The 20193-nt window shown below is 47.1% G+C and overlaps 1 protein-coding gene across 1 annotated transcript in view; it reads right to left on the reverse strand.

Annotated features, from left to right (window-relative positions):
• Window positions 1–19552, reverse strand: part of LOC107120217 (sodium- and chloride-dependent GABA transporter 1-like) — a 67871-nt gene extending 48319 nt beyond the window's left edge. The window contains exons 1-3 of the mRNA XM_015422862.1: window positions 19321–19552; window positions 10492–10623; window positions 6362–6462 (exon numbers count right to left, since the gene is read on the reverse strand). Of these exons, the coding sequence (XP_015278348.1) occupies window positions 6362–6462; window positions 10492–10623; window positions 19321–19552 (465 nt within the window). The remainder of the gene's footprint in view (window positions 1–6361; window positions 6463–10491; window positions 10624–19320) is intronic.
• Between the last annotated feature and the right edge of the window lie 641 nt (window positions 19553–20193).

Raw genomic sequence — 20193 nt, forward strand, 5'->3', positions numbered from 1 at the left:
TGAAGGTCATTTAGCCAGGTGCAAGTGGAGGAGTGGGGAATCAAACCCAGTTTTCCCAGATTAGAGTCCGTGCACTTATCCACTACACCAAACTGGCTCTCCATAAAGCACATTGCTGGGCAGCATGGCGAGACATAAGAACTTAAGAAGAGCCCTGCTGGATGAGACCAATGGTCCATCTAGTCCAGCATCCTGTCTCACACACTGGCCAACCAGTTCCTTTGGCAGCCAACAACAAGGCATAGAATCGAAGGCCTTCCCCTGATGTTGCTTCCTAGCTCTGGGATTCTGAGGAGTAGTGCCTCTGAATGTGGAGGTTCCCCTCAGTCACCATGGCTAGCAGCCATTGGTAGACTTATCCTCCATGAATCTTTCTAATCCCCTTCTGAAGCTGTATATTCCTGTGGCCTCTGGCAGCAAATTCCACATTTTAATCACTGGGTGATTTCCCACTAGCTCTGCTCCGGGCTCACTCTTCACTTTTGCCTCGATGGTAGGTGTCAATTTCACACAAGCTGCTGCGCTGCCGCATTTTGCCTCGCAGCTTCGTGCGATTGAGTAGAGGCGGGGGAAATCGCACGAAGCTGCTAGGCAAAATGCGGCCCCCGCAGCAGCTTGTGTGAAATTGACACCTACCATCGAGGCAAAAGTGAAGAGTGAGCTCGGAGCAGCGCTAGTGGGAAATCACCCACTGTCTGTGTAAAGTAGTATTTCCTTTTGTCCATCCTGAACCTACTACCCATCAGCTTCATTGCATGACCTCAACCCCCTCATCATCTTGGCTGCCCTCCTCTGTACTTTTTCCCCCCAGCTCACACCTGTTCCAAACCAACACTGAGAACGAAATTGAAGAAAACCAGGTTTTGGTACCAAGACGCCCAGCAAGATGGCAGGAATGAAAATGGAAATGTGTCCATGTAGCTGGGCTCTGAATGAAAGAGGCCACTTGCAGCTTCTCTTCCTGTCTGGTGTGGTCCAGCCTTGGATTCTCTTGCTTGCTGGTTGCTTCTACTTCTGGCCATCCTCTGCTCCCCCAGGTCTTGCACTGACACTCAGCTGCATTCCTGAAAAGCGGCTATGCTGGTTGTTGCCTGCTCACTGGCGCAGGATAGGGTTGCCAACCTCCCGGTGGGGCCTGGAGATCTCCAGTCCAGCTATCACAATTCATCTCAAGACAACAGAGATCAGTTCCCCTGGAGGAAATGGCTGTTTTGGAGGGTGGATTCTGTGGCATTTTACCCCGCTGAAGTCCCTCCACTCCCTAAACCCTGCCCTCCCCAGGCTCTACCCCCAAAATCTCCCCACCCAGAACTGGGAACCCTAAAATCACATTACTTCTGAATCTTCACACAGATCAGGATCTGTTACCCATTTCCTGGTTGTAGCATTGCCAACCTCCAAATGGGGCGTGATTCAGCTAAGCATACTTTATTCAGTCAGGAACAAGACACCTTGGCCGGCTCGCAGGCCGGCTTATATTCTTTCAGAACCCACCACCATAACACACACCCCACTTCCCGATAGGTTATTTACAGTAACCAAGAGGCCTATTGGACTCACGGTCTGGGACCTAGCCCTCTGATTGGGCCGGGCTAGGATCCTACTGACACATTGTCTTTAGGCGCGAAGCTTGAGGTTTTGTCCCTGGACAAGTCCGGACATGCCTGGCCCTGTCAGGGCTGGATACACTACAGAAAACATCCAAAATTACAAGTTATCTCCAGATATCAGTGATCAGTTCTCCTGGAGAAAATGGCTCCTTTGGAGCTGTATGGGATTATACCCTGTTGAGGCCCCTCACTTACCCAAACCCCCAAACCCCGTCTTCCTCAGATTCCACCCCCAATTCTACAAGTATTTCCCAATCCTGCCTACTTGGATGCAAGGGGTGTTAGGCTGAAACTCCACCTCATGCCCAGTATAGCAGAGTGCATCTTCCCCCTGAGAATTTTTAAAATTAAAGGGCTGGCTCTGAGTTGAAGTGAAAGACTGAAAGGGGGAGGGGCTACTTAACCTTCCCCTTCTGATCATTTTCCAGATCAAAGTCTCCCCATGTTGTTCTTTCCCCACAGAGGGAGAAAAGGGAGTTCTCCTGGAGGGGGGGAAGCAGTTGGGAGCTATTCAGAGCCCCAAGGGTGTAGCCTCCCAAGGCAGCTTCTGTTGTAAACAAAAACATGGCGGAGAGAGATGCGTCCAACCACATATCACACCCAGTTTGGGTGTGTTGTTGCTGTTCAGTCGCACAGTTGAGTTCGACTTTGCAACAAATTACACCTGAAAAGAGACATGTGTGAGCCAGGAGACATCTTTGATGGCTTCTGGTGTCACAGCAACACTGATAGTCTCACAGACCAAGCCCTGTGAGGAAAGGCTGAGGGACGGGAATGTTTAGCCTGGAGAAGAGGAGGTTGAGGGGGGACATGATTGTTCTCTTTAAGTATCTGAAGGGCTGTCACTTAGAGGAGGGCAGGGAGCTGTTTCTATTGGCAGTAAAGGATAGGACTCACAAGAATGGGTTTCAATTAAGGGTGGGAAGGTACTGGCTGGATCTTTGGGAAAACTTTTTGACAGTAAGAGTTGTTCAACTGCGGAGGTGGCGAGCTCCCCCTCACTGGCAGTCTTTGAGCAGCAGCTGGACAAACACTTGTCAGGGCTGCTCTAGGCTGATCCTGCATTGAGCAGGGGGTTGGACTAGATGACCTGTATGGCCCCTTCCAACTCTGTGATTCAATGATGCTATGGCTTATGCAGCAGAAATTTTGTGTATGATTGAAAAAAAGGTTTTAATGTGCTCTTTTCCTGAGGAAAGTTTTTCCAAATATGATTATGTTACCTTTCCTGGCCTCTCAGCCTGCATTTAATGCTTTCTTCCACCTAGGTCAGCAAACCGGTTCTGGAGCAGGTACCAGATGGGCAGACTGACAGAGGCATGGGAAACACAGGTATGAGGTGCTCCTTTAGTGTAAAACTCTTGGTACCCATCCATCCTGAGCTCAAAAGAGGGCAAAAATCCTTCTCTGAAGTTCTGTGCAAGCATCGGAGTCACCAAAATAAAACCTATACAAGCAATTGATTTGATTTTTAAGAAAGAGCAACAGAAGATGCAGGTGTTACTTGGGAGGTTTATAGGCATGTGGTTCAGAAACAATGGGAACATATGGGCAAGAGGTTTCACCGATGCTTGGGAATACACTCAAACAATAATTCACCGTGGACATAAGCAGGGCACATAGACCACTCCTGAGCAGCTGCATCTAAATCAAATTAAATTATTCCCACGGGAACAATAGAAACAGAAGCCTTTATGTCTATTGATTGCTGAGGTATGTACATTAAAAGAGCCTTTATATTGATAAGAATGGCTTAGTTGTGATGAAAGGTATTACGGGCAGAAGAGCCCTGGTTGGAATAACCCAGTTCAAGGAGAAAGGCATTTAAGAGCAATGAGTTTCCCTAGCTTGCTAATAACCCAAGACTCTATAGATTCTGGGTTTTTTAAAAAGATACATGCTTCTAGTCCTCATTATTGAAGAGAAACATCACTAGGGCTGCATTCAGACTGGCAGTTTGGCCCGATATAGGCACTGTTCACAAACAGATTAAATGGGCGCAGTCACATAGCCACATCTGTCAGGCATTCCCCGGGCATACTCATCCCATCATAGGATGACTTGGACCTCGGTTAAAAAGATACCACATCACAAGGGGTGTTTTTGGTTCCCTGCGCATTAATTGCGCATGGCCGGAGGTCTGAACATAGGGGAGCACACACAGAACGGATTTGGCAGTCTGAACCTGCTGATCCGTTCCTGCTGCTCGAGAGGTTTAATTTTTTTTGCCAATATGCACATGTGTGCACGTGCTCATGTGTGCATATGTGCATGCATACAGACGTATGCACGCACATGAGAGCACATACGCCCACATGTATTTTGAAAAATTTCTAGGCAGAACTCTCCATGGCTGAGGCACTGCAGTAAGGTGGATGCTTGACCATGAGATGTCTGTGTGGGTAACCTGCAGCAGGGTGTGCTGTTTGGATGATATGGCCTGCAACATTTTAAACCAATACAATCAGAGGCAGCACCATATTGCACCAAGCTGCCAGTCTGACCAAGCCTAGGACTCTCCATTACTTAAGTGATTTCAACTCATTCATCATCTGTCTTTTAACAAATTTATTATCAAGTATATAATACTTAGTTGCACATATTCCCAGAATTGGATTATAGATGTGCCTTAGGTGATTGGAAGAAAGAAATGTGCAAGGCTGGTTTTGTGACAAGACACGTTGAAGTGCTGGGCTCAGGCAACACATTTGCTTCTATCTCCTCCTCCTCCCGCCCCCACCCCACCCCCATTCCAAGACAGCTAAAGTTCTTTCTACCCTTGTTCCCTCAAGTGTCTCAAACACAGCACAGCAAGGTGTGTATGCCTAATAGTGGCTTTTTATCAGTTGCTGCTATTGGTCGCTTTACTATGACTGTTTTGTTGTAGTTTTAAATTTTTGCAAGTTCCTTGGAATGTTGTAAATACAAATGTGGTCTGGGAATAAATAGATAGTAATGCATCTATATTCCAAAGAACATGTTCTGTAACTCCATCTTGTGGCACCTTTGGCCAAATTAAGCCATGTGGAAAGTATATAAGAACTAAAAAGATTGCTGCTGGATTAGACCTGTGGTGCCCTGCATAGTCCAGGCTAGCCGATCTTGTCAGATCTTAGAAGCTAAGCGGGGTCGGCCTTGGCTAGTCATTGGAAGGGTGACCTCCAAGGAATACCAGGGTCATGACGCAGAGGCAGACAATGGCAAACCACCTCTGAAATGTCTCTTACATTAAAAACAAGTTTCGCTCACCACCTAGTGGTGCATTAACACTAAAAGAGCTAGAACTTCTGGCTGCTAGACAATCGTAGGATCTCCTGGCTATTCTACACACAATGCCATATGATAATAATTATTATTAGACCTGGGGTCTATTGTCCAGCATCCTTTCTCACACAGTGGCTAAAGAGTTCCTCTGGAGGGCCAACAACAGGGCATGGGGGCCGAGGCCTTCCCCTGACGCTGCCTCCTAGCACTGGGATTCAGTGGTTTACTACCCTGGACCATGGAAGTTCCCTTTACTCACCATGGCTAGTAGCCACTTATAGACCTCTCTTCCCTTTAATCCCCATTTAAAGCTGTCTAAGCCTGTGGCCATCACTACATCCTCTGGCAGTGAATTCCACACATTGTGAAAAGAAGTATTTCCTTTTGTCTGTCCTGAATCTACTGCCCGTCAGCTTCCTTTGAGGGCCTGGAGTTCTAGTATTTTGGAAGAGGGAGAAAAAGTTCTCTTGGTCAACTCTCCCGTGCATAATTTTATAAACGACCATGTCACTTCTTAGCTGTCTCTTTTCTAAACTGAAAAGTCCCAGACTCTTCAGCCTTTCCTCATAGGGGAGGTGCTCCAACTCCCTACTCATCTTGGTTGCCCTCTTCTGCACTAAACTGGGGAGATCAATGAATCATGAAGTTCATTGACAGCATCACCCTAAACAGAGCTGCGTACTCCTAACTAAGCCCACTGAAACGCTACATTATATATTCTGCACTGTAATGTATACACCCTGCCTTTCTCCCTAATGGGGATCCAAAGTGGATTAGGACAACATTTTGCCCTCTGCCACTTTCTATCCTCAACAACAACTATGAGTAGGGTTGCCTGGCAACTGGCAGGAGACAGGGGGAGGCAAGAACTTACTGTGGGGATGTTAATGTCATCCCCACACAATGACACAACTTCTGGCGTGACCTGGAAGCATCATGCTCAGTGCGACACTGTAACTTCTGGGTTGTGCTGAAAGTTGCATCATCATGCCAGGACAACAATTGTGTTCCCCCTTTGGATGGCCAGTTTCCACCCACCAACCAGGTAAGCATCGGCAGACGATGGCCACAATCACCTGGAGATTTCCTGTCATAAGTGGGCAAATGGGAACCCTGTCTGTGTGGTGGGTTAAGCCGAGAGAGAGCGAGAGAGAGAGCAACTAATCCAAGGTCACCCAGAGAGGTGCTATAGCAGAGTGGGAGGATTCAAAGCCAGGTCTCCCATATCCCAGTCTGATGGTCATAGAATCCTAGAGTTGGAAGGGACCTCCAGGGTCATCTAGTCCAACCCCCTGCACATGGCAGGAAATTCACAAATGCCTCCCCCTCCACACCCTCAGTGACCCCTGTCCCACACCCTGCTAACCACACTAGCTCTCCATTATCTCTGTTATCAGTACAAATATTAGAACATTCATTTCATTGAAGTAGTGGCATAACCGTGCAACAGTAAATGGATCTCAGTGATGTGCTTTTCTTTCACTCACCGCCGTGAAGGAGTAGAAAAGATAATACAGGGCCCAGGCAATAATGACAATGTAATAGATATTCAACCAGAAGGCGAGAACCGCGGCAGCCAGGCCCACTCCTAAGAGACAAGAAACACAAGATGTTCAGAAAATATCCGGCCAAATCACACAGGCTTGTGCCGAACCAAAACACCAAGAAAAGAGAAACCAGGAGAATTGTCCCCAGGAGAGAGAGAAACGTCCTGTCCTTTTAAGAGAGGCTTAATGGGTTGTTGAATACCAAGTGATGGTATTTACCTCCAGGCCACGAAAAGCTTCAGCTGCCCCTTTCCACACATGAAGCCTTTATTAAAGGGGCAGGACATTTTTCTCCAGGCTTGTTGGCAGCACCACAGCAGCAGGTGAAAAGACCTGGAAGGTTGACATTGCACTGGTCAGGAAAGGTCCATTTCAGCATTCATTGTTAAGCCAAGTCAAGGTCCAGCCACTAAAAGAGTTATGGGGAGCAGGTACCCATGTGTGGCCCTTGGGAAATGCCACAGAACAGAAACCCAATGCAGGGTTGCCAGCCTCCAGGTGGGGCCTGGGGATCCCCCGCTTTTACAACTGATCTCCAGCTGTCAGAGATCAGCTCCCCCGGAGAAAATGGCTGCTTTGAAGGGTGGACTCTATGGCATGGTACCCCACTGAGGCCCCTCCCCTCCCCAAACCCCACCCTCTCCCAGACCCACCCCCAAAGTCTCCAGGTATTTCCCAACCCAGAGCTGGCAACCCTAGACCTGGCGACAAGCATGGAAAAAGGTCTGTTCTATGGATGAAGTGACCTGGCAAATTCAAATGTTTGCCCAAGCTTCCATTTCTGTTCACCTCATTTGAACTCAATACAGGACTCCCAATTATGAATGCTACAGATCTAGAGAAGCAAGGGATTGGGCTGTGAATCTGGCAAGTCGGTATTCAGTATAAGAGGTTTAATATTTTTAGTTGTAACATTTAGTAATGTCCTTTCTCCCTAAGATTTTAAAATTACAGATTAGGGTCTTTGAAATGCAGCCAATTTGTAAAACTGAACAGTATGTTTGAGAGTATTTTATTGTCATTCTAAACTGATCCCAGATCCCTTTTTAGTCCCAGACCTCACAAATGCCATTTCACAAACATGTGGCCTTTAATCAGAGTACACAGACACTTTGTGGCCCACTTGATGTACATCTAATAAAAAGCTATCCAAGCTGGAAAAGTGGAACAGCAAGGATCCATTTCCTACATAAAGCGCCCAGCCCTGTCCTCATCCTAAAACCCTTTTCCAAAAATATTGTGTCCTGACCTAGCCATGTGCTCAATCCAATTTCGGACAGTTCCACATGCGGTCAGGTGAGGTAGCTGAGCTTCGCTCCCAAACACAATAGACGTTTGGGTCCTAGTTCCCAGCCAATCGGGAACCTAGGCTCCCCAGGAATAATCTAATCAATGTAAATAGACCATTCACAGGTGCGGGGTGTGTGTGGGTGTATTTTCCTTGGGGCATATAAGCCAGCCTGCGAGCCGGCTACTTTGTCTTGTTCTTCTCTGAATAAAGTATGAGAGCTGAATTCATTAAGTAAGTCTCAGTACTTTTCAAAAAAACCTTTCTAACAATCCTAAGCAGAGTTACATCCTTCTAAGTCCATCGATAATAGCCACCCATGGCTATGATCTGTGGTCATCTAAACCTGTGGATTGGGGCCACACAGAAGCTGACCAGATCTCTCTGCATACTTGGGGGATGCCTCAGGTGTACAGAAATATCTGGAATGTGTTTTTTTAAAAATTACATAAGGGGGTTTAAATCCCCCTTGAACTTAAAAAAAATTAAAAACCTTACCTTCAGCAGTTGAAGAACCACATTGGGTCTAGCAGTAGCAGCAGCCCAGTACATCCCAGGGCTCCACACTGGGCCCAGTGGCAGCATAGCCCAGGAACCACATGGGGCATGCTGCCAGTGACAGTGCAAACAAGGAGTCAGGCTCTGTGGCCACTACTGGGCCCAGCGGGGCTCCCAGACAGCACTGCCGCCACTGCTGCACTGGGGCAAGTGGTGGCAGCACAGGCTGGGAGACCCGCTGGGACCAGCCACACAACCTGGGAGTAGGCTTGCCAAGTCCCCCCGGGGGGGGGGGGGGGGAAGGGATCCCAAGCCCCCCCGGGCCAGATCGAGCCCCGGGGGGAACTCCACCTTGACGTGCATGTCGCCCGGAAGTGACACGGGCACGCCGGGCACGCTGGGGGCGGGACCACAGTCATCATGGCCCTGCCCCCAGTGTGCCCGGCATGCCCGTGTCACTTCCAGGCAACGTGGAAGCCCGCGCACTCCAGCCACCAGCCGGGAGTCCCCTGCTGCGGCTGAGTTCTCACTTGGCAACCCTACCTGGGGGCCCAGCGGGGTATGCTACCGGCAGTGGTGAAGCCCCTGGATTGCATTGGGCCCTACATGAAGGTGGCTGGGGGGAAGTGTCTGCTGGCTCACTTGGAGCAGCTCTGGAAAAAACAGCAAAGTCTCTCTCCCCCCCCCCAGCTCTGCAGCAAGCTTCCGAGAACTGGGGGGGGGCTGTGCTGGCTAACCCAGAGCTTCTCTAGGCAAGCCCAGAGAGCAATGGAGGGGGCAGTCTCTGCTGGCTCACTCAGAGTAGACGCTGTCTCTGAGAGAATGGATTCTATTCAATATGATTTTTTCCAGTGCATATTGGCTACCCCAGATGTGTTATTCCCCCATTTCTGGGGGCTTCAATCTGCCCCGGCCTGCTGGTGGGCAGGGGAAGCCCCCAAGAGCGACCACCCACCGGGCCACTCCTCTCCCTCCCCTTCTGCCTGATTTAAAGGGCTTCAGCTGATCGGTGGGGACCACGTGGCCTGCCGACCAGCTGGAGGGCCTTTGAATCTAGCAGGAGGGAGGGAGAGGGGCGGTCGCAGGCCGCATGCTCGACTCGCAAAAAGTCCTTTTAAAGGGTCTTTTTGCAAAGGAGGTGGGGCTGTGGCATGTGGGGCTGATTTCCCCCAGGACCTGGTAACCCTAGGCTCCACGCTGGGCTCAGTGAGGGGGGGGGGGAGATGGGATTTCCCTCCCCGTGAATCTCCCAGGCCCCCATGTGTTGACTTCAATTCACTGACCCTCCTTGGGTCCAAATATTATAAATAACTAAATACATTGATTTTGAAGGGCACAGCTGTCTTTTGGGTCTCAGTGGCAGTGTCTCTGAGACTTGCTCAGATACTGCATTGTCAACTCCAGCTTGGGAAGTCCCTGGAGATTTTCAGGTGGCCCATGTGGAGGGCAGGCTTTGGGGAGGGAAAGGGCTTCAGTCAGGCATCGTGGCATAGACTCCACCCTCCAAAAGCAGCCATTTTCTCCAGGGAAACTAATGTCTGTAGACTGGAGGTCAGTTCTGATTCTGGGAAAACTCCAGGCCCCACCTGGACTTTGGCAACCCTATACAAAGAACTACGGTGGATGTGATCATCCATACATGAGTCACTTCACTAACTGGTTAGTTAGGGAAGGTCAAAACAAAGTTTCCAGTTGGTTTTTTGACCATGAACTTCCAGCCTTTTCCCTGGTGCCACTCTTGGCACAACGCATCCAATACCTTTGGGGGGGATAGGGCAAAAGCACTTAAGCCAGCAATTGTTGAGGTAAACCAGGATTATAGTGATCACCTGTGAGCTGAACCCTGGTTTCATAAACAGATCACAACGAGCAGTATTTTGCATTATACCTGGACCATGCGTGATCATTCTAGGGCTCCATGCAGACAAGGTGGGGTTGCCCCCCAGGTGGTGGCTGGAAATCTGTTTTTTTGTGATCTGCCCTCAGCCCACTTTGGGGAGGGCGGAATAAAAATCTCGAAATAAATACAAGAAAAATGATAACTGATCTCCAGGTGACAGAGATCAGTTCGGCTGGGTAAATGGCCACTTTGGGAGGTGGGGTCTATGGCAGTATATCACATTGAAGTCCCTCCCCTCCCCAAACCCCACCCTCCTCAGGCTTCACCCCCCAAAATCTCCAGGTATTTCTCAACCTGGAGCTGGAAACCCGGAGGACATAAACAGCTTCTCGCTATCTGCCCACATACCCACCGACTGCCATGTCATTAGCAGATTCGCATTACCTTTAAACATAGGTGCAAGCTTCCAGACACCGAGTCCACCAACAGAGGTGTACTGTCCAAGAGCAGTCTCCAGCAAGAAAAGGGGAATCCCAGCAAACACCAGTGTAAGAAAATAGGGAATCAAGAAGGCACCTGTGCACAAGGAGGGAGGGAGGGAGGGAGGTCAGCATCTGGATACATCTCCTAGGCCGATTCCACACAATCTCCTGCCCCGGCATGGACACCCGAAAATATTTGGGTTTGTCCTTCATTTCCACACATGATTGTGCGGGTTCACAAGTTGACCTGGATCCCATGCGCTCCCCCCCCCCCCGCGTGCATTTTCCGTTTCTGGTTTTTTCAAGATCTTTTTTTTGCTTCGGTGCTGGAGTTGGGGTATTCCAATGGGGAACTCAGTCAGGATTCACGCTTGCCTAGTTGCTGCCCCTTCCCTCCCCCATCCTGTTTTGTTTGGCTGCTCGCTTCCAAAACTATCCCCCAGCCTCACCTGTTCTTTTAACCATGACATTGCCACCTCAAAGCAGGAGTCAATGGGCTGCAATCACTCCAAGCCAACCCCAACCCCCGACAGCTCCTAATTCATAATCACAGGAATAGCCCCAATTTAAGCACAGGAGCAGAAGGGGTGAGGATGTGATGAAGAAAAACCAAATAACAAGGGGCAACAGCAGGCTGCAACCTAGCTGACCAATGAAATGAGGTAATGTAATGCAGAATGGGGGGGGGACCCAGAATAAAAAGAAGGTTGAACTCGATTTCAGTGCAGAATGGGGGGGGGGGAACCGCGATTAAAAAGGTTGAATTCAATGTTAGTGCAGCATTGCTTGGAGGACACAGCGGTGAACATGGATTAAAAGGAGAGTGCAGAAAGTGTTTATATCTCTACCCTGCACTATCAAGCATGTAATTCTACAGTAAAGAAGGTTTTTTTGGTGGACTTCCGGTTTACGAAGCAGCGATGGCGGATGCTCTCTCCGAACCGTGGGAGGGCGAATCGCACACCAGTGGCCTGGAGGGGTGTCACCTCAAGTAACACCCCCACAGAGCCTTTGCGATAGGCTCCAGGCCAGAGGGCTTCTGAGGGGTAGCCTCTTCGATGACATAATGCCAGAGGATCAAGGCTCTCCTCCGCCCTGACGGTCCAGTCACTGTGTGGCCTTTGGGCACAAGCTGGTTTGACCGGGAGAAGCACCGGAGATTGAGCGGAAATCGTTAAAATGCAGCGTGGTCAGAGAATCTGACTGACAATGAATGTGAGTTCTGAATAAAATGGACTATTAAAAAATCGGATCCCCCCCCCCGTGTGGGAAGAAACGGACGCAAAGAGGGATGCCTCTTATGCGAAGTAACCGATAAATGGCGCGAAGGGGGGAGGGAAGGAAAGCAGCGTGTGTGTTGTGAGAGACTTACTTGATTTTTGACATTGTGGGGCGAATTTCTCGAGTCGGGAGGAAGCGGTGGGAAGTGTAAACAAATCGGAAAAATGGCGGCCCAGCATGCAAAGTTAAAACGAAACTGCCAGGCAGTCAGAGTCCCAAACCAGAAGAGGGGGCAGACGTCATTAAATTACTAGCGGATATGCACCTCGATGGTATTAACCAGCAACTGACTGTGGTGAACAAGAACTTTGCATCTCAACAGCTCCAGAAGAATGAAACGGAAAAGAAAGTGGAGTAGGCTAATGAGAAAATCCAAGAGATGGACACCACAAATAAGAAGTTGAAGAAAAGACTGGGAGAAGTGGAAATAAAGCAGAATCTTCAAGAAAACCGTGTACTGCAATTACAGATGGAAAAAGCCAATATGATTCTCAGGTTCCAGGGAGTTCCTGAAGCAACGAAAGAGGACCTGAGGAGGCTGCTTAGTGAGATCATCGCTCCAGTGATAGGCTTTACAGCAGATGAACTGGTAAAAGATATGGAGGTGGCCTATAGTGCATACTCCAACTATATAAAAAAAATAGCCTACCTGGAGAAATTGTGGTCAGATTCTCAAGAAGACAGACTAGAGATGCTATTTTAAAAGCAACATCAGCAACTCCACTGAAAAAGGGAAATGTAATTATCAAGACGCTAAAAGACATTCCATTTGAAATACAACAAAAGAGGAAAAATTACAAAGATTTGATTGCTTTTCTTCAAACTAATGAAATAACGTACAGGTGGGCGATCCCGGAAGGTGTCATCTTTAAGATTAACAACAAAAGAGAGAAGATAGACTCCATTTTCAAGGCCAAAGAGTTTTTGCGGCGTCAGCTTGGAACAGAGGAAGAGTCTAAGGAGGAAGAAACGAAATCCAATGACTCTGCTACCTCTGGAATGGAAGAAGACTCTGCTACAGACCTGCCAAAGTTGTCTACGATTTTAGAGACAGAAAGCCGAAGTAAAGGCAGAAGGACTCGGAAATTGGCCTTTTGAAGCAAAGAACACGAAGATGATCAGAAAGTTCTCTCATAACGACTAACATAGTAACATATAAACATGGAAGATGAGCAGGAACTCTACAAGTATATTGTGATATTAACACTTGTGGTACTAACATTTACACTAACAGAAATAAGATCTCCTCCTCTTGGGTTTTTAGTTTAGTGTGGTTATCTTTCCTTTATCCCTAGTCGTAGTTTCCCCTCCTAATTTTCTTTGTAGTTTGTAGTTTAATGCAAAATAATAATATCCCTTCGGGGTTGTTGTTTTTTTAAAAAAAGAAGTTTATTTTGTTTCAAACCTGAAACGTGGCTCTGTGTAACTTTGGAACATTCTGCATCTAGACCTCACTCCATTGTTTTACCAAACCCACAATGGAACAGAAAAAGATGCGGCTCAAAACCACATTCAAATACCCGGGGCCAATGCCATACTGACTGCAGAGTCACCCCTGAACGGCCATAAAAGGGCCATAAATCCCTGCAGACGGTACCATAAAACCAAAAGATCAAAGGAAGTAAAACTGGCATGCAGTGTGGAGGGTATAATAAAATTCAAAGATCAAAGAAACTGAAAGTGGCATGCAATGTAGAGGGGAATTTCTGTTCTAATGTGGGTTTGGTAAAACAATGGAGTGAATGCTAGATGCAGAATGGGCCTTTGTAGTCTTACAGGCACATGGTAGATTCGGGACAAGCACTGCTGCGTTAAAGCCAAGTGCACTTTGCTAACTGAAGAAGGATCTGGACCACCAAAAACCGGTACCCTTCCTACATAAAACTGTTAATATATCTCTACAACAGATCTTTCCAGTTATAAAATACATTGTGCAAAATATCCTATTTGCCCCTCCTCTCAAATCTCGACCTCTGTTCTGCTGGAATCTACGGCTGCATTCAGACAAACCGACTTTAAACCAGCATTGGGCACAAACACAGATTGTTGCCATGTTTGCACGTTGCCCTCCTATCAAATACAGATTGATTTAACCCTTGCTGTCTTGATCAACTTGCTGTGATTTCTCTAAGGAGAGTAGCAGGTACTTCTCTAAGCAGGCAAATTGGAGTTTGCTTATTGCCCCCCAAACTGAGATTCCAAACAGAGTTTTAGAATCCCAGTTTTAACTCCGGGGTTTGTAGGCAGTAAATAGTGCAGCTCACCACAGTTCCTGCAATTCTTCAGACTTCATGGTGAACTGGAGTGAGATCAAACCTGGAAGTTTGGAATCAAGCTCCATGCACAAGGAAGAAGAGACGAACAAGGGAAGAGTATGATTACAGCAACACACTTTGTTTGTGCTCAACCTCATCTTAATATCAGTCGGCCGTGATGTCTGAATGAATAGTGGTTTCCTTCCCCGTCTTCCTAGGCAGCTTAACTTTTCATTTGATTAAAAACTGGATGGCCAGAGGTGATCAAGGAGTTATTCTAGTGATGTTTTTAAAAAAAGAAAAAAGAAAAGAAATAAACTAAAGTGATTTGGTTCTGTATTTATCGTCTGAGTCTTCAAGCACAGTATGGGTTAATTTTTTAAAAAACTAGATCAGTTTTTCTGTCTTTGGTATTAATAGGAATGGTACTCCGTGCTCACCAGATAATTACCGATGGAGTCAATTCATTTCTAGGGAGTGTTTCATAGGGCTGCAAATGTAATAAAATCTTTCTGCAAGACAAATGTGCCGTTATTAACGGCAGCCTGGAGCCCGTCTCCTCAGACTCATCGTTTTGGTCTCTTTCGAAACCATTTCATGTAGTGCAGATGCAGCAGTGAAGCAAAAGAGATGTGATTCTTCTTTCCCCTCATGTGCAGTTTATGGGGGAAGGTCACACAGCTTACCAGGGAGAGGGAACAGCTTGCCAGTTACCCTGCTGGGGAAGCAAAGTAGCTTCCCCTTCACATGGCATCCTGGAGCCATGGAAAGGGTGAATTATGACACACAGGGGTCGTTTCATAGAAAAAGAGCTAGGGGAACTCATTAGCATAACTCATTAGCATATGCCACACGGGAGTGCAAGGAAGCCCCGCGAAGGCCCTCCCTGGCCCCAGGCAGGCAGGGGTGGGGAGAGGCAGGGAGGAAGCAACTTACCCTCCCTCTTCTCCTGCCTCCTCCTGGCTGAATGAGGGCCGGAAGCGGGGCGGCCGGAAGCAGGGGGCGGGGCTTCGTCACGTGCCCCGCCCCCCCGTGCCTCACCCAGGGGAACCGCGATCCCCCGCGATCCCCCCGAAATGACCTCTGATGACACATCTATGAAATCTGTATCATTGTCTCCATATCACACGTGAATCCATCCTCCACAAGTAAGGAACATTTGCTCCCTTATGAACCTGCCTGATCTTTATGATCATCTTCAGAGGTCACACACACGGACATGCATGTAACTGCCTTACACTGAATCGGATCATCAGTCCATCAAGGACAGTATTGTCTACTCACACTGGCAGCAGCGCTCCAGGGTCTCAGGAGGAGGTCTTTCACATCGCATTCTATCTGCTCTTTTAACTGGAGATGCCAGGGATTGAACTTGGGACCTTCTGCAGGACAAAACAAAGGTTCTTCCACTGAGCTGCAGCCCCTCTACTTCTCTCACTGCCTCAGCCTTCAGAGATTAGGTGGATGGCTGCCAGGGGAAAGATCTTTTCTGTGGTGGCACCCTGGTTGTGGAGTGTTCTTCCCAGAGATTGTCAACCGGTGCCTCCTTTACTGATATTTAGGTACCAGAATCCACCTTATTCACCTGAGGTTTTGACTGAAGGACTCACCTACATTTTGCTTTGCTCTTTTATTGGGACAAATTTAGAGTCCAGTGGCACCTTTAAGACCAACAAAGGTTTGTTGTTTGCTGTTGGCCTTAAAGGTGCCACTGGACTCTAAATTTGTTCTACTGCTTCAGACCAACTCTTTTATTTGAGTTAGTGTATGGTAATGTACTGTTTAGTAGAATTTTGTTGCACCTTATTGTTTTTATGGAAAGTTGCCTTGAAAATTCCTTTTATGAACTGAAAGGTAGGCAGGAATAGAAATAAATAAACAAATAGAGGAAAAGTCGTCTTTTTACACTATGTACATGTTTATGCAAGCTATTAGGACTTCTCAAGGCCATTCTCCCACCGAAGCTTCTTTTTTTTGTGCTATCATCCATCACCAAGATAACCAATCAATCACATACATGACCAGACATTCAACAGATGCATTTCCCCTCACACATCCCTATACGAAGGGAAAACTGTACCTGTTACATTTCTGCCTGCCATCGTACTGTTAAAGGAGCTCTGCTGCAAAAGAGAGCAGCAGAGGCTTCATGTAGATACCCTATGGCAGTTCTGCCGTGGCTCTAAGAGAGAAAGAATGAAAAGCCAAGACGCCCTGAGAAGGTCAGGAACCCTTCTCGGGGGTTTTAAATGGAAGTGGCGGAATGTCTGGCACAATTATTTTTTGTTTGTTTTATCATTCCTATCTCAGTGGAAGAGGTTTGGCTTTATGACCCTGGAATTCCTTCCAGTCAATTTTCTGCTCTCTCCTCTTTGAGCACTGATGGAGGACTGACAGCACTTAGCATAACAAAGGCTCTAATATGAACCGGTCTATGAACGCACCGATGTAAAAAATTAAATCAGCAGCCACTAATGCAAAATGGTAACTCCAATAATGATTATTAATTAAAGCAGTGAAGGCTGCTTACTTATCGAACAGAATGTAAAAAAGTCTCCCAGACTTGAAAAGTTATAAAATTGTCTCTCCATTTCCATAGAGTCTTCTTATAGTCTCAGTAAAAGGGGAAACTACATCTTGAAAAAGTGTCAAAGGTCACAATCGTTTTGATTGTCAAAGTGAAGGCTTACTAAAACCCAAACCAGTGTGGTATAATGGACATAGAAATCTTGCTCTTGGATTGGGGAGATCAGGATTCAAATGCCTGCTCAGTTAGGAAGCTCACAAGCCAATCTCGAGTAAGCTACTATCACTGGGCTGCTGCAAGAATGCAAGAGAACATTGATTCCAAAGATGGTTCCCATGAGTGCCATGGCACCCATCAATGTGTTCCTAGGTGCATCCTTCTTCCTCAAACTGCCCCTTCCCTAAAGCAAAGAGCCAGTCTTGGCTTTCCTCTACCTCACTGGAGTAGTAGGTACTTCTTTTTTTAATAATCTCTTTGAGTAGTAGGTACTTCAAAAGAGCTCTGTGTCAGAATCTAGGGTCAGTCCAAGCCAAATACCAGGGTCAGAGTCAAAGTTCAGCCTAAAGGTTGTTTACCAAGAGAGTAGAGTCCACTTCAGAGCAGTATACATGAAGCAAGGTCCAACTGTCCAAGGTCATTTACGAGTTCAGGGAGGAAGATTCCAGAGTCAGAGCCAGTCCAAGGGTTGCAGGAACAGAGCAGAGTTCAGAGCTGTCTATGCTTATAAGGGTGTAACTCTGCTTAGGATGGCACTGCTACTAGCCACAGCACTGGGGAAAGAGGATGACTAAGAGGACAAAAATTTCAAGCTTGTTCAGTATATTTCAAAAGTGTAGCCAGACACCTTTTTGCCTGGTGGTGGAAAGTGCCGTAAAGTCACAGCTGGCATGGCAACCCTGTAGGGTTTACAAAGTGAGAGATATTCAGAGGTGGTTTGCTATTGCCTGCTTCTGTGTAACAACCTTGGGCTTCCTTGGTGGTCTCTTGTCCAAGTACTGACCAGGGTTGACCCTGCTTAACTTCCAAGATCTGATGAGTTTAGGTTACCCTGGGCCATCCAGGTTAGGACACCATTTTGTCTAGGGCAGGAAAATCAGATAGGAACACCTTCTCTGTGTGTTTCTTCCCATACTTTAAGGTCTGGTCATACAACCTGGCTCCCTGTTTACTGAGATGAGATCCATGAGAGCCCCTAGTAAGGATTTTTCTATGGTGGCATTCACCTTCTGCAGTTCCTTGCCTAGGGAAATCAGCCAGAAGACATAATGAATCTCATGCATTTACTCTTCAAAGTATTCATAGTGCTTCACCGGCATTATCTTTTCAACAGCCCCATAAAGTACGTCAATGTTATCATACTGCAGACATTTCTGGCATCATTTTCCAAGCTGCTGAAAACTGGTTTTTTTCCACCCTACAAGCATCGTGACCACTGACTGATCTGAGTCTCTGTTTTGTTATATTGCTTTTAATTGGCTTTGATGTTTTATCGTTCTAATGACCTTATGGTTTCAGATTATTGGTTTTGAAACATTTCGCTGCATTGGCTTATTTTGAAAATGTGCAAGTTGCTTTGAGAATAGCATATCTATTGACAAATGTGACTAATTATGGTTGATAGTGTTCTTTTAAAAACTGCACAGCTAAAAACACCCCACAGGTTTACAAAGCACTGTGGTCCAGAGACTGAGGATGTGCACTAGAATCTATCTGGTCTGAAAGTATACCCCCCCAAATACCTTATTTTGGTATTTTTTAATGTGTATTTCCAGATCTAGATACACATTAGAGAATCCAGTCAATACCCATATCCCAACCTTGAATATTCTTAAAAATATTCAGGAATATCTGGGAACATCAGGAGCTGGCATTTTAAAGCATTAGACTTGGTGTATGTGCATGTTTGTTGTTGCTGTTGTTGGGGGTTGTTTGTTTTGTTTTTGTAGGTTTCTCTGGCAACAGGAAGGAGGGGGAGGGTGGTAGCTCTCACATGCAAGTGAGATCACACATTAGTGGGAGCCTGTCAGGTTGCTTCTGCTGAGATTCTCTGGTTTGACATTTTGTTCTGTCGGGTTTGTGCTGCCATATTGGCACTGGGTTCTGCTTGGTTTCTGCAGTTTGACATTAGTTCCATTGGGCTGGACTCTGTCCCCTTGCTTCAGTTGGTTTGGTTTGGGTTCTCTAGTTTGATACTGGATGTGTTGGGTTTGCCACATTGGTCTGTGGTTTTGCTGGGATTCTATGGTTTGACTTTGGTTCTGTTGGGCTTGCTGGTTATGTTTCCATTGGGAGGCTTTTGGCCAGTGGTTGCTTGCTCTTGTTTGTTTTGGGCTATTCTTTGAAGAAAGCATAGGATTCCCCCCCCCATACACAGGAAATGAGGGAGGATGGCTGGGGGCAACTTGTTCAGGGATCCATAGAATTGGACCTCTTGGTTCAATTCATTTGAAACCTGGGGGTTCTTTAGTGGACAGGCAGCACCAGCACCACTGCAATCTTGGTGCTATTTTCTGGGGAAACTGTTTTTCCAGCTCCCTGGAAGTATTTCCCATTGGGAAAAATGGACCTGAATAATTTCAGAATCCTGGGAAGGAAAAGAAGAATTCAAATACTGCATTGGTATTGGTTTTCTGGTGCACATCCCTACAAGGCACCCTAAAAGCAGAGTTCAACTCCTGCGTGAACTCTAGTGTGAAGGAACAGCATGTCTGTATCCAACCAATCTCACCTCCTCCGTTCTTGCCGCAGAGATATGGGAAGCGCCAGACGTTGCCCAAGCCAATGGCATACCCCACGCAAGAGAGCAGGAAGTCAAATTTGCCTTTCCAAGTGCCTCTGTCGGGAAGCTCCTTGATCTTCTTTTTGACGCCTTCTCCTTCTGGAGAAGTGGGGTCTGTATCATTGAGGACCACTTCCTTCTCCTTGGTAGGCACGTTCAGCTCCATCGCTGTACTGTCCATCGTTTCCATTTGCTTGTCAACAGTTACCTCATGGAGGAGGAGAAAATGGCACCGCCAGGAGAGCAGGGTGGATAAGGCTGAACACCTTCCTTGCTAGTACCTGAAAGGTGAAAGGAGACAGAGAAGTTGTACACCAGCCAACAGGACAGCTAGGCTGCTCAAGCCAGGCTCAGTATCAAACAAACAGTTCACCTTTATTTAAACTGGGTTGTTATGAGGGACTGTGGGCCAAGCTAGGTGGCAGGAGACATGTGAGAGAGCTCTTTTCAGAATTGTCCTTGAGTGTGAGCAGAATAGAAAGCCAATGTGGGGAAGTGGTTGGAGTGTTGAACTAGGCTCTGGGAGAGCCAAGTTTGAATCCCATTCAGTCATGAAGGTCACTGGGTGACCTTGAGCCAGTGACTCATTTCTGCCAACCTAACCTCCCAACTCGTTAGGATAAAATGTAAAGGGGAGAACCATGTAAGGTGTCCTGAGCTTCTTGGATGGAGGACAGGATAAGAGAGTGAGGGCTTGATTTATTTATTTATGTATTAAATGCCTATACCTTGCTTCATCTCCTCAGACACAAGGTGGCTATCCTTAAGGCAGCTTCATGGGGCTGGAAGAGGAAGAGGAAGAGGAAGAGGAAGAGGAAGAGG

The sequence above is a fragment of the Gekko japonicus genome, unplaced genomic scaffold, assembly GCF_001447785.1.
Source record: "Gekko japonicus isolate JY-2015 unplaced genomic scaffold, Gekko_japonicus_V1.1 scaffold1229, whole genome shotgun sequence".
NCBI classification, from domain to species: Eukaryota; Metazoa; Chordata; class Lepidosauria; order Squamata; family Gekkonidae; genus Gekko; species Gekko japonicus.